Source organism: Lissotriton helveticus, chromosome 4_1 (assembly GCF_964261635.1).
Source record: "Lissotriton helveticus chromosome 4_1, aLisHel1.1, whole genome shotgun sequence".
NCBI lineage: Eukaryota > Metazoa > Chordata > Amphibia > Caudata > Salamandridae > Lissotriton > Lissotriton helveticus.
In genome coordinates, this window is record NC_136063.1 from 618,204,513 (window position 1) to 618,221,713 (window position 17,201).

A 17,201-nucleotide genomic window follows, 5' to 3' on the forward strand; every position below is an offset into this window, starting at 1 on the left:
AATTTCGTGTTAGCAGGATAACCCATTGGAGGGGAGGAACAGGACAGAGAGTACTTCAACTCCCAGTATGCAATACAAAACAAGTAATGAAGAGAGTGGCGCACCGGAAGCCACGGAGATTATAAATCATGCAGGGGAGAGAGGTGAAGCCTTAATTGAAACCTGCTGACACAGCCTCTGAAGAGAAGCAGAATCACTTTGAAACGCGCCAGGACAGGGATTACAATGGGGGAGAGAAGCCACATGTCGGTCTAACAAAGAGAGTAACTTACTGGTTGTTAGAGTGCAGTCTCACATCTGAAGAACTTTGTGTATATATATATATATATATATATATATATAATATATATATGTTCGAGGCATGTGGGCTGCTGAATTCATATCTATAGCATAGATCGCCGCCTAGTGTTGGGTCCGGATGATTGCACATTGTTGTCCTGGAAGAGTCTTCGAAGTATCACGAGATAGGTGGCTCCTCCCCTGGACTACAGTGCACATGGGCATCGACTCCATCCCCAGATTGTTTTTTTCCGCCATTGGGTTCGGATGCATATTTGATCACTCAAGATCGGAATCGATAGAAACTTTCCTTTAGGCCCAAAGGCCTTTTCCTATAGCGTCGGTATTGTCTTGCGTTCGGTGCCCAGCTCTGTTCCGGCTCTGTTCCCGAGTCGGACATCCAGAGGAGTCGCGTGGCTCTTCGGTGCTTGAGGCCCAGTCGACGCAACCAGACTTATTCGACGACACATCATGGAACGGAGCCCGTTCAAGAGTTGCACACGGGGCACCTCTCTGTTCCGGCTCTGTTCCCGAGTCGGACATCCAGAGGAGTCGCGTGGCTCTTCGGTGCTTGAGGCCCAGTCGACGCAACCAGACTTATTCGACGACACATCATGGAACGGAGCCGGTTCAAGAGGTCCCCCATGTGCAACTCGAAGTATCCCCACATCGACGTCCACCCGGTGTGCAACAAGTGCCTGTCGCCGGATCACGACGAAGCCAACTGTATGGCTTGTTCCCGTTTTCGCTCCAAGAAGACGATTCGACTTCGGCGCGTGGCGCACCAGGAGGCCCAGCAGACTGCCCCTGACCCGGTGAACATTTTCGAGGGGGAAGAAGCAAACGAGCAGGAGGATCGAGAGCCGATTTCATCTCCAGCGGCAGAGATCGACTCCAACTACGACGCGGACGTCGAAATGCTCGACACAGAAGACATCGTCGACGAGGTAGGAGACAACAATGAGGCCTATGGGGCCACGGAAGATAGCTCAGGTGAAGAGCTATGCCCCGTTCGAACTCTAACTAAGGCTCAGGTCGAGGGATCGCCACATGGCCTTACCCAAGATCTTATACCTGGATCCACGGTCTCGCCTCCGGGCCCGGCTATGGCCACTTCTACGGAGCCGCCATTGCTCAAATCGAAACCGAAAGGGAAAGCTTCGGTCTCGACGAAAACGAAAGTGACAGAGACGCAGTCGAAAGAGAAGACGCCTGTCGCTTTGGTCGCCTCCTCGTCTTCAGACATGTCGGGGCAGCCGAAGCCGAAGAAGGTGGTCGATCCGGTGAAGTCGCTCAAGGGCGTCGAGCCGAAGTCGCTCAAGGGCGTCGTGCCGAAGACTGGGACACCGAAGCCAATTGTCAAGGCCGCCGACACAAACCGTCTGCGCCGAAAGCCGTCGACACAGACAGGGGTATTGGAGTTCCAAAAGCTGTTGATCCTGCACGTCGGCCAGAAAAGGCCAAAAGTACTGTTACACTCGAGTCAGCACATGCTGGTGGACCGAGAACACCTGTCGTGTCGACGAAACCGTCCGCATCCTTCACGAAGCAGGTGTCGGACTTGTTGCAACGCATCAGAAACAAGGCTTCCGCGGTCGATCCGAAGGATACTTCCAACCCGAAGCCCGCTGCCAAAACGCCAAAGTCGACGGCGCCGATCCAGTTCACGCTGCCGCCGAAAGTGGCGCCGAAGGCATTCGCCCCCAGACCGGTCGTCGAGACGTCGACGAAAGTGCCCATGGGGCCGAAGCCAACCCCTGCGGTTGTAAGCACTAAACATCGACCACCCATACTGGAGGAGCAGTCGGAACAATTTATCGACGCCGACACCGGTAAACTTTCCTTCTACAAGCGAAAGATTACGCCGGCACAGCCTATGGAGTCCTACACAATTCCTTTAAAGAGGAAAAAGGCTTCTGCGGATTCACCAGTTCTGGTTGAACCTATTACTGCACGGCCTCAGGACATTGCTACACCCTCACCCACTTATTCAGATGTGGAGGCTGGGGAAGGGGACGATGAGGAATACAACTTCCCTGCCAACACTGATCCTGAGGATCACCATGACTCATGGGCAGATGCTGGGGACCCAGGGGATCCGCAAACTGCCCCGGACACTCCAATATATACTGTCAAAACCTCTCCTACTGAGGATTCTGCGGCATTTAATGCTCTAATTGAGAGGGCAGCTAAAAATCACGACGTCCAGCTGCATGCTGACCCTATTGAAGTGGACTTTCTGTTTGATACCTTTTCCACCTTTGAAAAGACCGTCAAAACTCTGCCAATGTTGAAGGGTGTTTTAAAACATGCTGCAGACATTTTTTAAAGAGCCCACACGTGCCAGGGTTATAAACCCCAGAATTGAAAAAAGTATAAGCCGGCTCCTGGCGACCCTACCTACATCAAGGGCCAGTTGCCGTTGGACTCTCTGGTTGTTTCGAATGCCCGGAAGAGGGCAAATTCACAAACTACTGGTGATGCTCCTCCCCTGACAAGGAATCTAAAGTGCTAGAAGCATCAGGGAAGAGGGTGGCGTCTCAAGCGGCCAATATCTGGCGCATTTCAAACACTCAGGCACTTTTGGCCAGATATGACAGGGCGCACTATGATACACTTGAGACCCTGTTACAACACTTGCCAGATGAGTATAAGGAGGCAGCGGAGATGCTCATTCAAGAAGGGAAGCTCATCTCGAATGCTTCTATTAAATGTGCACTGGATGCAGCGGACACCGCCGCCAGAGCCATTAACACAAGTGTAATGTTGCGGCGTCAGGCCTGGCTCAGAATCTCCGGGTTCAAACCAGAGATACAAACCACCATCCTCAATCAGCCTGTAAACCCTGATCACTTATTTGGACCTGAGGTGGATACCACCCTGGAAAAAATAAAGAAAGACACCGAGACTGCAAAGTCCATGGGGGCTCTCCAGTCCCAGCAGTTCAGGGGTAGTACTTTTCGTCGCTCAAGCAATAGAGTGTTTCCAGAGGCCAGATGTCCCAGCAAACACAGTACACTAAAGGTGGGGCGCAGACCTCTTACAACAAGCAGAGTAGAGGCGGCTATCGTGGCAACAGCACCAAGGGCAGAGGTCGTGGAAACAACAACTCCCGATCCTCCGCCACCAACAAACAGTGGCGCCTTGTCACTGCCCCCCCGACCATACAACACCTGTCGGGGGGAGACTCCAGCAGTTCCTGCCAGTCTGGAAATCCATCACCACAGACAGTTGGGTCAGAAAACTTATCCAGTACGGTTATTGTCTGGAGTTAACGTCCACTCCACCCAACATCCCACCAAGGCACCGTCCTATGTCAACAGAGCATTTGCACTTATTGCAGCAAGAGGTGCTCGTTATGCTGCAAAAAGGGGCAATCGAGCTTGTGCCGGTGGACGACAGAGGCACAGGAGTGTACTCCCTGTACTTCTTAATCCCGAAAAAGGACAGGTCCCTCAGACCCATACTGGACCTCAGGCCCCTAAACCTGTCCTGGGCTTCAAACAAGTCATCTATTTTTGTGACTTAACCTTAGATTACAGTTCACAAGTCTCACCCCACAAATTCCCAGGGTGCCGTATCAACCTTTCTTCTGATTGACATCCCGATTTTCATCAATATTGCAATTTCATTTTTCAATATTGCGATTTCCCTATGCAGTCTCCCATTATGCAATCAAGTGTATGGAAAATACTCCTAAGTATGTAAAGAAGTAGATTAGGAAAGGATTAAAGTAATATCTGCAGCATGACAAGTTTTCTGAGGGCCAATCGCCCCGGGACCGACAGGGGCAGGTACTTACAAAAAGTAATTTGTGTCTTAAGTAAGGACATTGCTCGCTGTAATTTCCCATCTAGCATATCCTTATTCAAACAGTAGATGTTAATACCAAAATATGTAAAGGTTATGTCTTTCCATTTGACCGGGTGCTTGTTCAGTACTATGCCATGGCTGGACAAGTAGGGTTCATTGGGAATAGGCAGGTTTAAGCCCAGTTCACACCAATGACGGAAGCTCGCTTAAAGGTATTTAGTAATTGTGCTTTAGATGACATTCCCTTTCGGATATCCTTGATGTATACCAGCACATCATCTGCATATAATGACACAGCATGAAATTCACTGTCTAAGAGAATACCCCATTCCCTCCCCCAACTCCAACTACGCAGTTGCATGGCTAGGGTCTTAATTGTGAGTGCAAAAGCAGAGGTGAAAGGAGACACTTGTTCTATGTTTATGGCAAACGAGTTGGAAATTAATTGGCCAGTTCTGACCCAGGCTGGTGGTTATGAGTATAGCAATTTTATTAACAGCATAATTTAAATGACGTTCACCAAGAGGCCTATATAGTTAATGTAAAATTCAATGGGGAGGCTTGCCAGCCCAGGACACCTGCAGGTTGCAAAGTCCCAGACTGCTCCACAAATCTATTGCTCCGTAATAAAGCACTGTAAAGATTCTATAAGGTCAGCAGATATCCAGAACAAAAATGAACATGATGGATGCATAACCAAAAATGATGAAGACATAATGGCATTCTTAAGAAATCTAAGAGACTATTTGTTTATTGTGACAACTAAAAAATAAAATCATCTATTTAATTTAATTACCTATAAACGCCAAAGATTTATTCACAGTAAATCAGGATTTTCAATTTTGTTGCGAAATGTTACCATTTGTGCTGCCTATCCTACATCGTTGTGAGGAGATTTGATTATTTTTTTACTATCACCATGTCAGAACACCTTTCAGAGGGCCACAGAAACAAGGGGATAACTGGGCCCTACTGCGGAGGTTGCAGTCTTTACTCTTGATGTCTAGGAGCCAGATCTACTATAGACACTGAGCAACTGGGCCAAGCACCCCTTCTGCACTTGACTCTCAATAGTAACGTGGTCGAGCAGTCCAAGTCTCCCTCGGGGGAGAGGTGGATTCACTGAAGTGAACACAAGCTCACAACTCAAAATGTACGCAGCAGCAGCAATATATCACTGCCCAGCCAAATACTCACTTTAATGAAAATATGGAAGTATTTTATTTCTACCGCTAACACAAAAGAAAAATACAGCGTTCACAAACAATTACACAGTCGAGACTCTAGTTTTTCTTTAGATGGTTTCCCGGGTCTAACTCCTTTCTTGCTCCCAGCAATAGTGGTTATTTCCCACCCACTATAGGCAACATCCAAGGTAAACCCAACTCGTGTTTGAGTCTCAAGAGAGTCTACTTTGACTCTACTTTAAGGTCAAGAGTGTTCCAGCTCCGCAGCGCTAACTTGTTAACAAGTTTCCCCAGGGCCAACTCGCACAAAATCAGTCTTGTCTGCACCCGCTGGCTTGAAGCATCTGGATTCCGAGTGTGCCACGGCAGCAGTGGAATCAGGTGGGTTTGCTGCACACAGCCAAGGCAGGCTGCACTCAGGGGGCGCAGAGTTCCTCACAAGTGGTGCCATCGAAGCTACCAGAGGTTCTTTGTGACTCCTCTGTGCAGAGTAAGTGTCCAGTCCATCCCACGATAGGGGGGAGGGGAGGGGGGGATGATGTGACAATCCCAAAGTAGTTTCCTCATCTTGGCAACAGTGGTGGTGCTCTAACTGCAGTCTCACTTCTGCGGTGGAGGTTGTAGATTAGGTTGCACATCTTGTTGCTCCCGGTGATCCCATCTGGTATACGGTGTCACTGTACCTTCTTGAACATGGGCACCGGCCGGCTCGGCACAGCAAAGTCATTAGTGGCACCCCTTCTGGTATACGGGGTCATGGTTTACCACTGCTCAAGGGCTACGGCCCTCACAGCATGGCAATTTTCACACAGCGGTCCCTTCTGGCACACGGGGTCACGAATCACCACGACTCAAAGGCTAAGGCCTCACTGTCCAGCAGTTTTCACGTGGCACCCCATTCTTGCTTATAGGATCACAGCTGCTCACTATGCACGGGCTCTGTCCCGATTGGATGCACACAGAGGCTCTTCTCAGGCATATAAGAGTTGCCGACAGCGCCCGTCACATGGACATCCACCCAATCTGTGCAGCAGCAGTTTCCTCACACCTCGCAATGGGAGTCCACTCGGCAGGGCTCCTCACTGGACTTATCTCCCTCCAGCACTCTCCTCTTCCTCACAAAGCATACTGGTCTTGGCAAGAAGATAGGTGCTTGTGCTCCAGGCTCCAGGATAGGTGGTCTTGGATTCTCTGGGTGATGTCCCCTCACCCAGCAGGGTGAAAAACTCTCACAGCCCATCTGGCTGCCTGGAAGATTACCATTTTTGGGGTCTTGAGCTCCCCTTCTTATAGTCCTTTTCCAGACACCAAATGTGATTTAGAGTCTGAGTCTTTGAAGTTTACATTGGGGTCTGTTCTTGTGAAGTGCCCACTCCTCTAATCTCTCTTCCTCTTGAAAGCATTCTGTCACAGCAGGAGTGACTCCAAATCTGATAGCCCTGCAACACAGTCCACAGGAGTGACTAGAGTTCTCAAATTGATGTCAGCCACAGTGATATGTATATCAAAAGGTTAACCCAAGGACCCAGCCCTACTCATTATGATTCTCTTATCAGCCCCATCTCCTTCCTGAGAGGTGCTCAGGCCCCTTCCTTGTGACCTCTCACTGAATCAGAGAGCACACTTTGCAGTGTATGGAGGAAACCTGGCTTCCCCATGCCCAGTTTGTGTTCCACTCTGCTTACAGGAATGGAGTTATACACAAATCTGTCTGGGGGATTTCCTCCACTTCCTCCCCATGTAGGCCCGGGTTCTCCAAAATGGATCCCAGAACCCTCCATGTATTATACTATCCACAGGCACACATACACCCAATGCATGTATACAGCCTACACACACTGCACAACACGGTATCCTTTAAGTACTGTAACACTCATAGGCATACATACATCTAGCACATACATTTAACATGTACGCACTGCACAGCACTGTATCCTTAATGTAATGTACCACTTATAGGCACACATACATCCATCACATGCATTTACCTTGCACGCACTGCACAGTATTACTTCCTCCATGTATTGTAACATTCATAAGCACAGATACATCCAGCACATGCCTTCACCATGCACACACTGCTCAGTATTTTGTTATCCCTGTATTGTACCCTTACCAGGAATACATACACCCAGCACAGTTACACCACTCATGTGCTGCGCAGCACTACAAACAAACCCGATGTAGGCCAATGGTTAGTGAAGCAGTGGAACTTTAACTAAATGAGCTAGTAGGCCTCACTTCAGTGACACAGGTTATAAAGGCCCTTTTCACTTCTACTGATCCCTACATCGTATGCTGCCAGCACTGCGCTCGTGCTACTTAACTCCTGGTGAATTCAGTAGCCTTCCATCCCTATGAGGGTAGCACTTTGGGTGCCCCTTCCAGTCCAACAAACTGCTATCTGTGAGACAGGCCTATATCATGGCACACACGTATGACCCGTGTTTGCCTCTGACAACAAAAATGAGCATTAAGAATCCAGATATCAGTAAAGTTAGGGACTCAGGGCAAGGGTGCACATCCATTTCCATGCAGAAAACTTTTCTGTTCCAACACACCACTACCCACTAACTAAATAGTTAGTGATTTGGGAGTACGTATGCCACATTTCATACATTTCAATTCCTATCCAATATAGGCCTTGTAACCTTAGTAGAACCCGGTAAATGTACATATCCTTCTCCTAAGGATATGTATCCCTTGAATGTGTCAAAGAAGGTGGGAACAGAGTGGACTGGATAGCTCTCTACAAGCTAATATCCCGTTAAAAAAACAATCCTTCGCTCAGAGTAATTTCGACCTATCTTATAGGTACTATTCCTCATGCAACTAAATGGATGAGAGGAATCATTCACTTTTAGAACTTCTTAGAACTGAGCAACTGAATCCCTTTCAAGTCAGTTTTAGACATGGCTGATGGATCTAATTTGTTGCGATGTAATAGATTGCATGCTAAAAACTTAGATAAAGATGGCAAATTGTGGGAAACATGAGGGTCTCCCCCTATCACTATTGTTTTCTAACATATGTATGATAACTCAAGCAGGCTTCATTGCACGCTTTCCTTTCTGTATTGACAAGCATGCCGATAACTCAAAGATCCTTTATAGAGGCGTGACTGACAGATGTGTTCATGGTGTCAATCTGGTGCAAAATTAGAGGATTATCAATGGCACCAAATTGTATTTGTCTGACTCAGATTGTTTTTTCAAACTATGCATTCATAAAAGACTATTAGCATTTCCAGCTTTCCCTCACTGTGTGACTTTGGTTAATGTTTTTATGCCCTTCAGATTGTTATTCCCAGTCCTTTTCATGATCATCCTTAGAAGATAGTGTAAGAAAGGAGTTCTGCAAATAACATAGTAAATAGAGCTGGGCCTTACCTAAACTCTTCTCACTCTGTGTACATACTCTTCTGCTCCGTATGGTAGCTATGTCCATTACATGGCAACCCTTAATTCTGGCCCGGGGAGGAGGTCACTATATCACATGTGATATATCTCATGGCAATGGTATCTTATCACTACATTGACCTACCACTACATTGTAATGTAGATATGTAATAACATCTCGCAATTCCCCTCTGTTAGACCCAGCGATTTCCGGCTGGGTGGGATGCGTCAAAGGCAGTCAGAATCCACCGTCCTAGATAGGATGAGTGCGATACACATTTCTGATAACCTGTGCTCACCCTTAGGTAGCTTGGCACAGAGCAGTCAGGCTTATCCTCCGGGTCCCCGGTAAAGTATTGGTACAACATCATCCTCGCAACACACTGCGTACACTGCCAGAGGACTACACACCATATGTATAAAACACTGGTCTTTGTGTTACACACAGCCTAAATTCAAAACGATATACTCATTGAATATACATTTTACAGTTATATGCAATTGTCGAACTTTCCCATTAGCAGCAGAATGGCATGAACATATATACCCTATTCAGAGGCATTCCTCAAATTTGACATTTCCCAATATTGCATACCACCAACAGTTGCAATGGTCAAGAAATAGCAGGTCTTTGACTACATCTCGTGACCCAGCTCCTCAGTCACTCAACCACACCAGCCAATGATACACTTTGCCCCTGTTGGTGACACATTGATTAGATTGTCGGAACCACCTAAAGCGGAAAGAAACAGTTACTTTGTTCCGCCCATCCGTTTTAAGCCTCCAGGCAACCAGCAGCACCTACACAAGTGCAGGATCCCTATCCCTTCCCCGTAGGTAAAAGGTTGTGACACAGGAAGCTGGCACGCTTCCAAGTCAGGTGAAAGGTTCCCCTCAAGCGGAGGTGCGAGCTCCTGGCAGCCAGCCGTAGGTAGCCACAAGGCACAACAAGACCACTTGGGTCCAGTCAATATGTTCTCTCCAAAAGAGTACCTTGTGGTGTGGGTCCAGGGAGAGGGAGCTAACGACCTCGGATGAAGGCCACAATGTCAGGTACTGTTGCCCTCCTGATGTGGAGGTCAAAGAGAGTATAAGCTTCCAGCTCAGGTCTACCAACACCCTTCAGACACCACAGGCTACTGAATGCAAGCTAGCACAGGTATCGAGTTGTGAGCACGGGTCCTCAAACTCCTCATACTCCTTACGTCCTGGCATCTCAGGTGGGCTGCTGATCTTTATGAACACATTCCTCTACACAGCGTGATGACGATGTGCATCAGGACGATCCTTGTCCCAACCGATGATACCTTCCACCCGTTTTCGCTGCACCCTGCACAGTCGTTATGACCTTGTGTAAACAAGGAGATCCATTTTGCCCCTGGGATCTCGTGGACAGGAGGCCATCCGACTGGCCCTTGGAGGGTACTTAGGGACCCGGGTCACAACAGTTGGCACTTATCCACAGGCCAGCATTGTCCAGGTAAAATCCACTGAGTGATAGTACCCTTTCTGGAGCACAACAAGCCCCAGGCTGCAACAACACTGCAGATAATCCAGTTGCAGTCCCTCCTGCCCTAACGATCCCTCTTGTCAATGTCCCAGCTTCAAACCAGCGTAGTATGGTTCCAATCCCAAAAGCATCTCTAACTTCTGAGGCCAGAGCCCCAGTAGTTATACCCACAATGGCCTTTGAAGATCCGATTAGTTCAAAAGCCCACCTTTGAAATACACAGGCCAATCTAAATTCCCTCCTGTCTGCCATTCTACCCCGGGATGATTGATCACTATCTTTATTGGGGCCAAGACCCTGTCCCTTGGCATGCAGGAGCCAATTCCACACCCCAAGTCTCCATCCCAGGAAGGCCCCTCAGAGTCAGAGGTTAGCAGTTTCCCTTGAGCCCATAGTTTATGGCCGCCTTCTATCAGGAATGCACAGATGTAGCTTTCCCCCCACCACCCAGAAGTGAATTGGAGACAGGCTGACAGGCACGCAGAGTCATAAGCATCGAAATACCCACGTTCCCAAAGTAACATTTCCAAGTTAATAATGTGGAATCCACTTGCACTACCAGAGAGGATTGACCATTACGAACTTCTCAATAGCTTTCCCTAGATTCCCCCATGCTAATCCAATGTGCGGAGCAGGCTCCATTGTACTGAATACACCATCCTGTGCCATTCACTAACCTTGCATGTATCGCACACAAGCTCATACCCTACCTCTTCCCTACACTGCACCTTTTCCCCAAGGAGAACTCCGATATAGCAAGAGACATGCAGAACCTTGGCACGTAGCTTTTAAAGTGCCAAGCCGAGTAACAGTAACCTGCACACACATGCCCCACTAGGGCAAACCTGTGGCACATTCAATGAGCTATCGCCGTGAATGGCACAACCAGTGATGCAGGCCCACAGAGGAGCATTCAAATTATATGCCCTGGGTATATGTCTTACCCCTAGACATAGTACTTACAGCTAACTCAAATCAGCCAATTGTGTATACACCAATCACCAGTATGTATATGACAAGCACTGCACTTTGGCACTGAATGATAAGGTAAAAACGCGCTCAAAGTCCTAAGGATAGCACCTATATCAGCAGAAAACCAGGAGGAATAAAAGCAAAAGTAGAGGGAAAGCACTCTAGAAAGAGATGTTTCCAACACTGTCACACTCACGTCCTAAGGTAAGTACAAGTGGTCCTAAGAACTGTAATTAAATACTTGGTCGATATAGTGGATACGCTATTATTGTAGGGCACGATTGCTGACTTTGAAATATAGTGACATACAAAGAGTATCCTGGCACCTTCTCCTCGCTTACTGATACCTGAATTGGTAAGGCTCTTATAAAGTTTTTGCTTTTTTTCGATTAGGTTTCCAACATCTTCTGGTTGTGTTTTTATGGTTTGTAGAGAGCACAACTCCAGAAGAGTGCTGGCATTGTTAGTAGCTGTTTCATTCTTAATCCATCCTTCAGTTGTAGACTGTTCATTTCAGTGATCGGTGCATTCCCTTGAAAGTCTAGCATTATTAATCTGTCTAATCACATTTGTTTGCTGTTGACATTATCGATGCCTCCCACTGATATTTACTTGTTACTAAGGACTCTAGCAAAGTGAAATTGCTGTGAGCATGTGTCTGTATGATCCCATGTGCTTACATTTTGTGTAACATTATACACAGCTGGTGAAGGATGCTGCTTATTGAAGTGTGCTTTTGTTTGCAGATAAAGTATTCAGTCATGCACCCAGGTACTCACGTCTGGCCTCACACTGGGCCGACCAACTGTCGCCTGAGGATGCATTTGGGGCTAGTCATACCCAAAGAGGGCTGCAGGATCCGCTGCGCAAATGATACCAGGTAACACTTGCAACCTTTCCTTTATATTTCTTCATGTTGTTTACCAGTTTTGGCTATTTTATTGAACAATGGAACTGCACTTTACATCTGTGGCATAAGTGGCAAGATCACTCAGTGAGTTAAATGCTTGTAGCTGATATCTATTGTAACGTGTAGATCATGGCTTCGAATTCCAGTCAGGCAATCTCAGGCTTCCATATTATTCTAATAATTATTGTTATTACAGTGATTTTTGAAGACCCATCCAGGGCCAATTAGTGCATTTTATGTCTAGCAGTGGTATGATTCATAACCAAAATTGTTTGTGCTTTTTTCAAAACTAAACTTTTGTTTATGGTAGTAAAGAGTGGAGAGCTTGACCTAATACTGAGGGGCAATTTCTGGTATGCCTAGTCTTTACTTTCCATGAAGTGCACTAATGTAGGTGAGCTATGATAATAAACACACAGGTGTTGAGATCCGCACAGCTAAATACTGTGGGGATCATTCAGCGAATCTGTCTGGGATCTTTTATCAAACAGTGAGCAATTAAGCATGAGTGAACGAAAATGTGTGTGACATTTTCCTCCCATATACACAGATCTAATACTAAATGTTCCTCTTTTCAACCTGCTGACATTTCTTGTCCTTTCTTGTGAAATGCTGTTAAACTGGTAAGACAGCATGTCTCCTGCCTGCTCCTCTTGGATTCGCATTAAAAGTCTTTGTGCAGTCTTGATGTTAGCAACTGGTTTGTTTGCATTGCGGGCTTTGAGAATTGAGATTGGAGATTAACTGCTGCAATCTTCCCTTCAGGAAATCTTCCAATTTGTACAAGCTCATGGCTCACAACAAAACTGATGCATTACACCGGACATACCATGAGGTAGACGTTGCAGGATGATCTCAGTAGACCTCCATGGGATCAGGGCTTTAGTTTATTGCCTTTAGGATTTGCTCATTCCCATTGCACAGGCACTCCATTTTGTTTGGGATGATCCCTCTAGATTCAAGTAAATTTGGCAGAATAACAAAGTCTCAGAGATCTAGCATCTGCCCATTCTCTAGTACATGATTATGGTCCATATTGCGTATAAGCTCCTTTTGACCACATTCCCACACCTTTCTGTTATCATTTAATTGAAAAGAGAGCCATGTATATCGGAGTATGAGTAGGTAAAATATTGAATTCCTCATTCCATTCTGTGGGTATCATTGTGCTCCCATCTTTCTACTTGCGGTGTTTTGAGGATATTTTCCTCCACCATGCTTCTAGTCCACCATCCTCTAGATGAGACCGCACACATTGCATGCAACATGACCGGAAGCCCAGCGCTTTGCAAACAGGAATTGCTGCTAAACAGAACAATGTGGAATAACCAACAGAAAAGAGAGAGACCCCAATTCTCCATGTAATGGCCGTACTTGATAACACTCATTAACTACTAACTTCTCTCACCTTCCAGAGGTAGGACACCAGGTATAAATATTGGACCTCAGACACCATCTCTTCAGTACACTTTTGGACCTGTGTATAGCTTGTCAAGAAGGACTGCTGTGCTGCTGAAAGGAGTGCCACTCTGCTGAACTGCTACCCTGCTACCCTGCTGGACTACTGAATTGCTGTGCTGACCTGCAGCCTGCTGCCCTATTGCCTGGGTGAGAAGGACTGGACCTGCATCTTTTTAACCGAGGACTCCAAAGTGACTCTAAGAGCTAGTTGGATGGCCTAATGATTAGAGCCTCAGGGACAAAAGGCTCCAACAACTTTGAACTCAGCTCCTGGACTCTGCGATCTGTGAGTCTTACCCTGCCAAGTGGTGCCACCCCAGTCCTGGACCCTTGGAAGTGGGTCGGAAGGGTTTCTGCCAGCCCATCTGTGGATCCAGTAGAACCGACACATCTCCTCTGTGGCACAACCCCGAGCAGAACCCAACACATTACCTCTTCTGCGAGGATTCTCCTGATGTAAGGACTCCGCCAGAGACCTTGCAGCCTGCATCGAAACTGCCGCCTGTGCTAAACTTTTTTGACGCAGGCAAATACATTTCAAATCTCTCATCAACAGCAGCCTCGATGACGAGGCAGGTTTTCACATCGCAGCCTCACAGCTCTTCAGAACCGAAACATTGACTTAACTGCAGGACTCATCCTCGATGTCAGACTTCGCTTCGCAAGCCCTCAACGATGATGCCAGACCTCGTAACACAGCTCCGTAGCACCTCGGAACCGTTGTGTTACTTCGGCTGCACTTCGCAATGCTCATTTTAGTCTTGTTTTATTTATTAAAAATTACTCTTTTTTGTACACTGATGTGAAATCCTTTTGTGGTATGTTGTTACTGTTTGAAGTGTTGCACAAATATTTTATAACCAAAACATAGAAGGGAGGTAGAGCTAATCGTTGGATTTGTGCTCCACTTTGGTACTTAGGTAAACAAAAGAAATCCAACATTCAAAAGGGGGGGAGGAAGGAAAGAGTGGTCAATAGGTATTGAAGCACTTAGTGTTTGATAAAATACCCCTCACACACCAAAAGGCCCCTTGGTGTCATGCTTCATCATCGGGGTCTTCGCACCCCTCTATCGGGATGCGGCGTGCTGCGACCTACGGCTACGCGGTAGCACTATAGAGTTGGCTATGTGTGGTGTACAGTGTGTGGGGTATGTTTTAAGGTGAGTAGGGAGTGTGGTGAAAAAGTTAAAAAGTACCTGGCACTAGAGTGCAAAAGAAAAGCAATTTTATTCTGAACTCTGGCTGGTACTGTTAAAAGAAGTGCAGGGCGCACAAATATTTTACACAGTGCCTCTAAGTTAAGTGGCCAGATGGCTGAAAAAGAGAGCTCCTGGGATAAGCTCCTGGTGGAGGGATCACAAGAGTGTAAATCCCGACCGGAACGATCCCACCGAGCCCCCTCCTAAGACCGGCAGAGCTAGCTGTGGTCCCCACCGGCGATATTGCGAAGACCCTGAAATCGCCAGAACACCAAAGTAAACAGCACTGGGGTCGGGTCAGCTCGCCCATGAGAGCTGGCCGTGAGTCCACCGGAGCTGCTCCCAAAGGCAAGGGGAGCGGATCGACCAGAACAACCCTCCCTCCCTCCCCGCAGCCCCGGCTAAAGTAGGTAAACCAGAACTGCACTCACCTGGCCCGGGGGTGAGCGTGGTTCCAGGAGAGGCGCGGACTGCTTCGGGTGCGGAGACCTCTCGCGGAGACAGGTGGAGGAGCGACGGAGCGCTGCGGGGGATGGACCGACCCCTGATGGGGGCAGAATCGGCGAGGCGACCCAGAGTCGCCTGAGGAGGAGACGGTAGTGGCGAATCACCGTTGCGCACCACCGCACTGGTGACGCATGTCACCAAAATTGCCGCCCTCCCGAAATAATCCCGGCAAACTCTTTGCTCTCCTTGTCAGAGACTGTCTAAAAGCACCGGAGTACTGCTGACAGAGAGATGACCCCCGCGTCGGGCTAGAGGGATGTCAATAACAGGAAACCCTCAACTGATGTAAAGCCCCAGCTTGCAATATTGAGAAGGGGCCGCCTGACCCCAAAATGGCCATCAATAAAGAAACAAACTCAGAAACCAAGGACACGCCTATGCCAGCTTTCTCATCCACTCGGAGATTAACAGAGTCTTACTGACCGCATTCTCCAACAAGACAATACAGCCCTCAGGCAGGAGATACGGCCTCCGTTTGTTCAAACCACAAGGCCTTATTTTAGAGTGAACCCCCCCAAGCTGGCCAAAAGGAAGGAGGGGCGTCAAAAGCATGAAACCCCCATAGGACGCAGAGCCCCAGCTCACACTACTGCATAGGGGACGCCTGACCCCAAAATGGCTGCCCAATAAGACGCAAACATTGCAACCATAGATGTGCTGGTGCCAGGTTTCCTATCCACTCGGAGGTGTACACAGTCTTACTGCCTGCATTCTCCCTCAGGATAGTACAGCCCCCTGGCAGGAGGTTTGTGCCTCTGTTTGACCTAACTAGCAGGCCTCATTCTAGAATGAATCCCCACAAGTTGGCCACAAGGAAGGAGCTGCCTGACTGAGCTCCTGGTCGGGAAGTACTGCGCAAGACCTGGAATACCCACAGAGAGCAGGATCACCTTGACCCAGCAACACCAGGTTAGTGGGGACCCTCAACACGCGGTGCACCCCAAAGGGGTGAGCCTGGGGTTACATCACACTAGGAACAACATCCTCTAGAGAGACTTCCTCTTTAACTACCCCCCTTGCACCCAATCAAGCAGCTCTCCCCCCCTATGGCACGGCACTCACCCCCCTACACACTAGAGGATCACCTCCTCTTTCAGCCTAGCCAAGATGCCACCGGCCATGCAAACGGACGCCTACCCTCGCCCTACCCCTAACTACCTAAAACCCCACGGTCAGAATGCATTCGCTATAACTTTCCCGCACAGACTCTCTATTAAAGCGAAAAAACTCTTTAAACACAGAGTAATCAGGTAACACCCCGAAACGCTAATCGTAGATACATACTACTGCTCCTCTAGAGGGCAACTGAAAATCGACTTCATCTTTCACACCGACAGACCCGACCACTGGGTCAACATCCTCAACTCACACCTCCAGGTCTCCAAAACCACCATGACAGCTCACAGCCGCAAACTAACTATCTCCCTACAGAAACACCAGACCCTTACCGGCTGCATCTCCACAACCTGGTCCGAGGCCTGAACAAAACCCTATCCTCCCTAGCTAAAATCCGTATGCCCTCCAAAATCCCGCTGCCCCTCCTACCCCCTCTCTGCCCAGAATGAGCAAATCGCCTCTCTCCAATTTGACCCCCGCCCTCCCCCAGATCCCGTCTGCCTGACACTAAACCAGGGACCGAGATGCGAGCAGACAGACCAAGACGAACAAAACCCACCCTCTCCCTGCAGGAAGCGACCACACTCGCCTCATCTTATGACCACCTCGCTAACCCTGACCACAACTCCGCACATCCCTCAGAGAAAGGGACTCCACTTGCCTTAGCACAGGACCCCCCGTTGAACTCCTAACCCAAGTCCTCGATTCAGGTAATTACAGGAGTGGGTAGGGAACACCCCCCCCTAGAATCCCTAGACCCCCAGCACACCTAACCTCCCTAACCAGAGCCCAACCCAGCAAGTCGAGGTCCGAAGAAGAACCCCTCATCAAATGCATGCTCATCAAC

At 48.1% G+C, this 17,201-nt stretch overlaps 1 protein-coding gene across 7 annotated transcripts in view; it reads left to right on the forward strand.

The window, feature by feature from the left end:
- ASPH (aspartate beta-hydroxylase) overlaps positions 1-17,201 on the forward strand; it is a 674,605-nt gene that overhangs the window by 625,427 nt on the left and 31,977 nt on the right. For all 7 annotated transcript variants that reach the window (XM_078687254.1, XM_078687255.1, XM_078687258.1 and 4 more), the window contains one exon: positions 11,906-12,039. In XM_078687254.1, the coding sequence (XP_078543380.1) occupies positions 11,906-12,039 (134 nt within the window). The remainder of the gene's footprint in view (positions 1-11,905; positions 12,040-17,201) is intronic.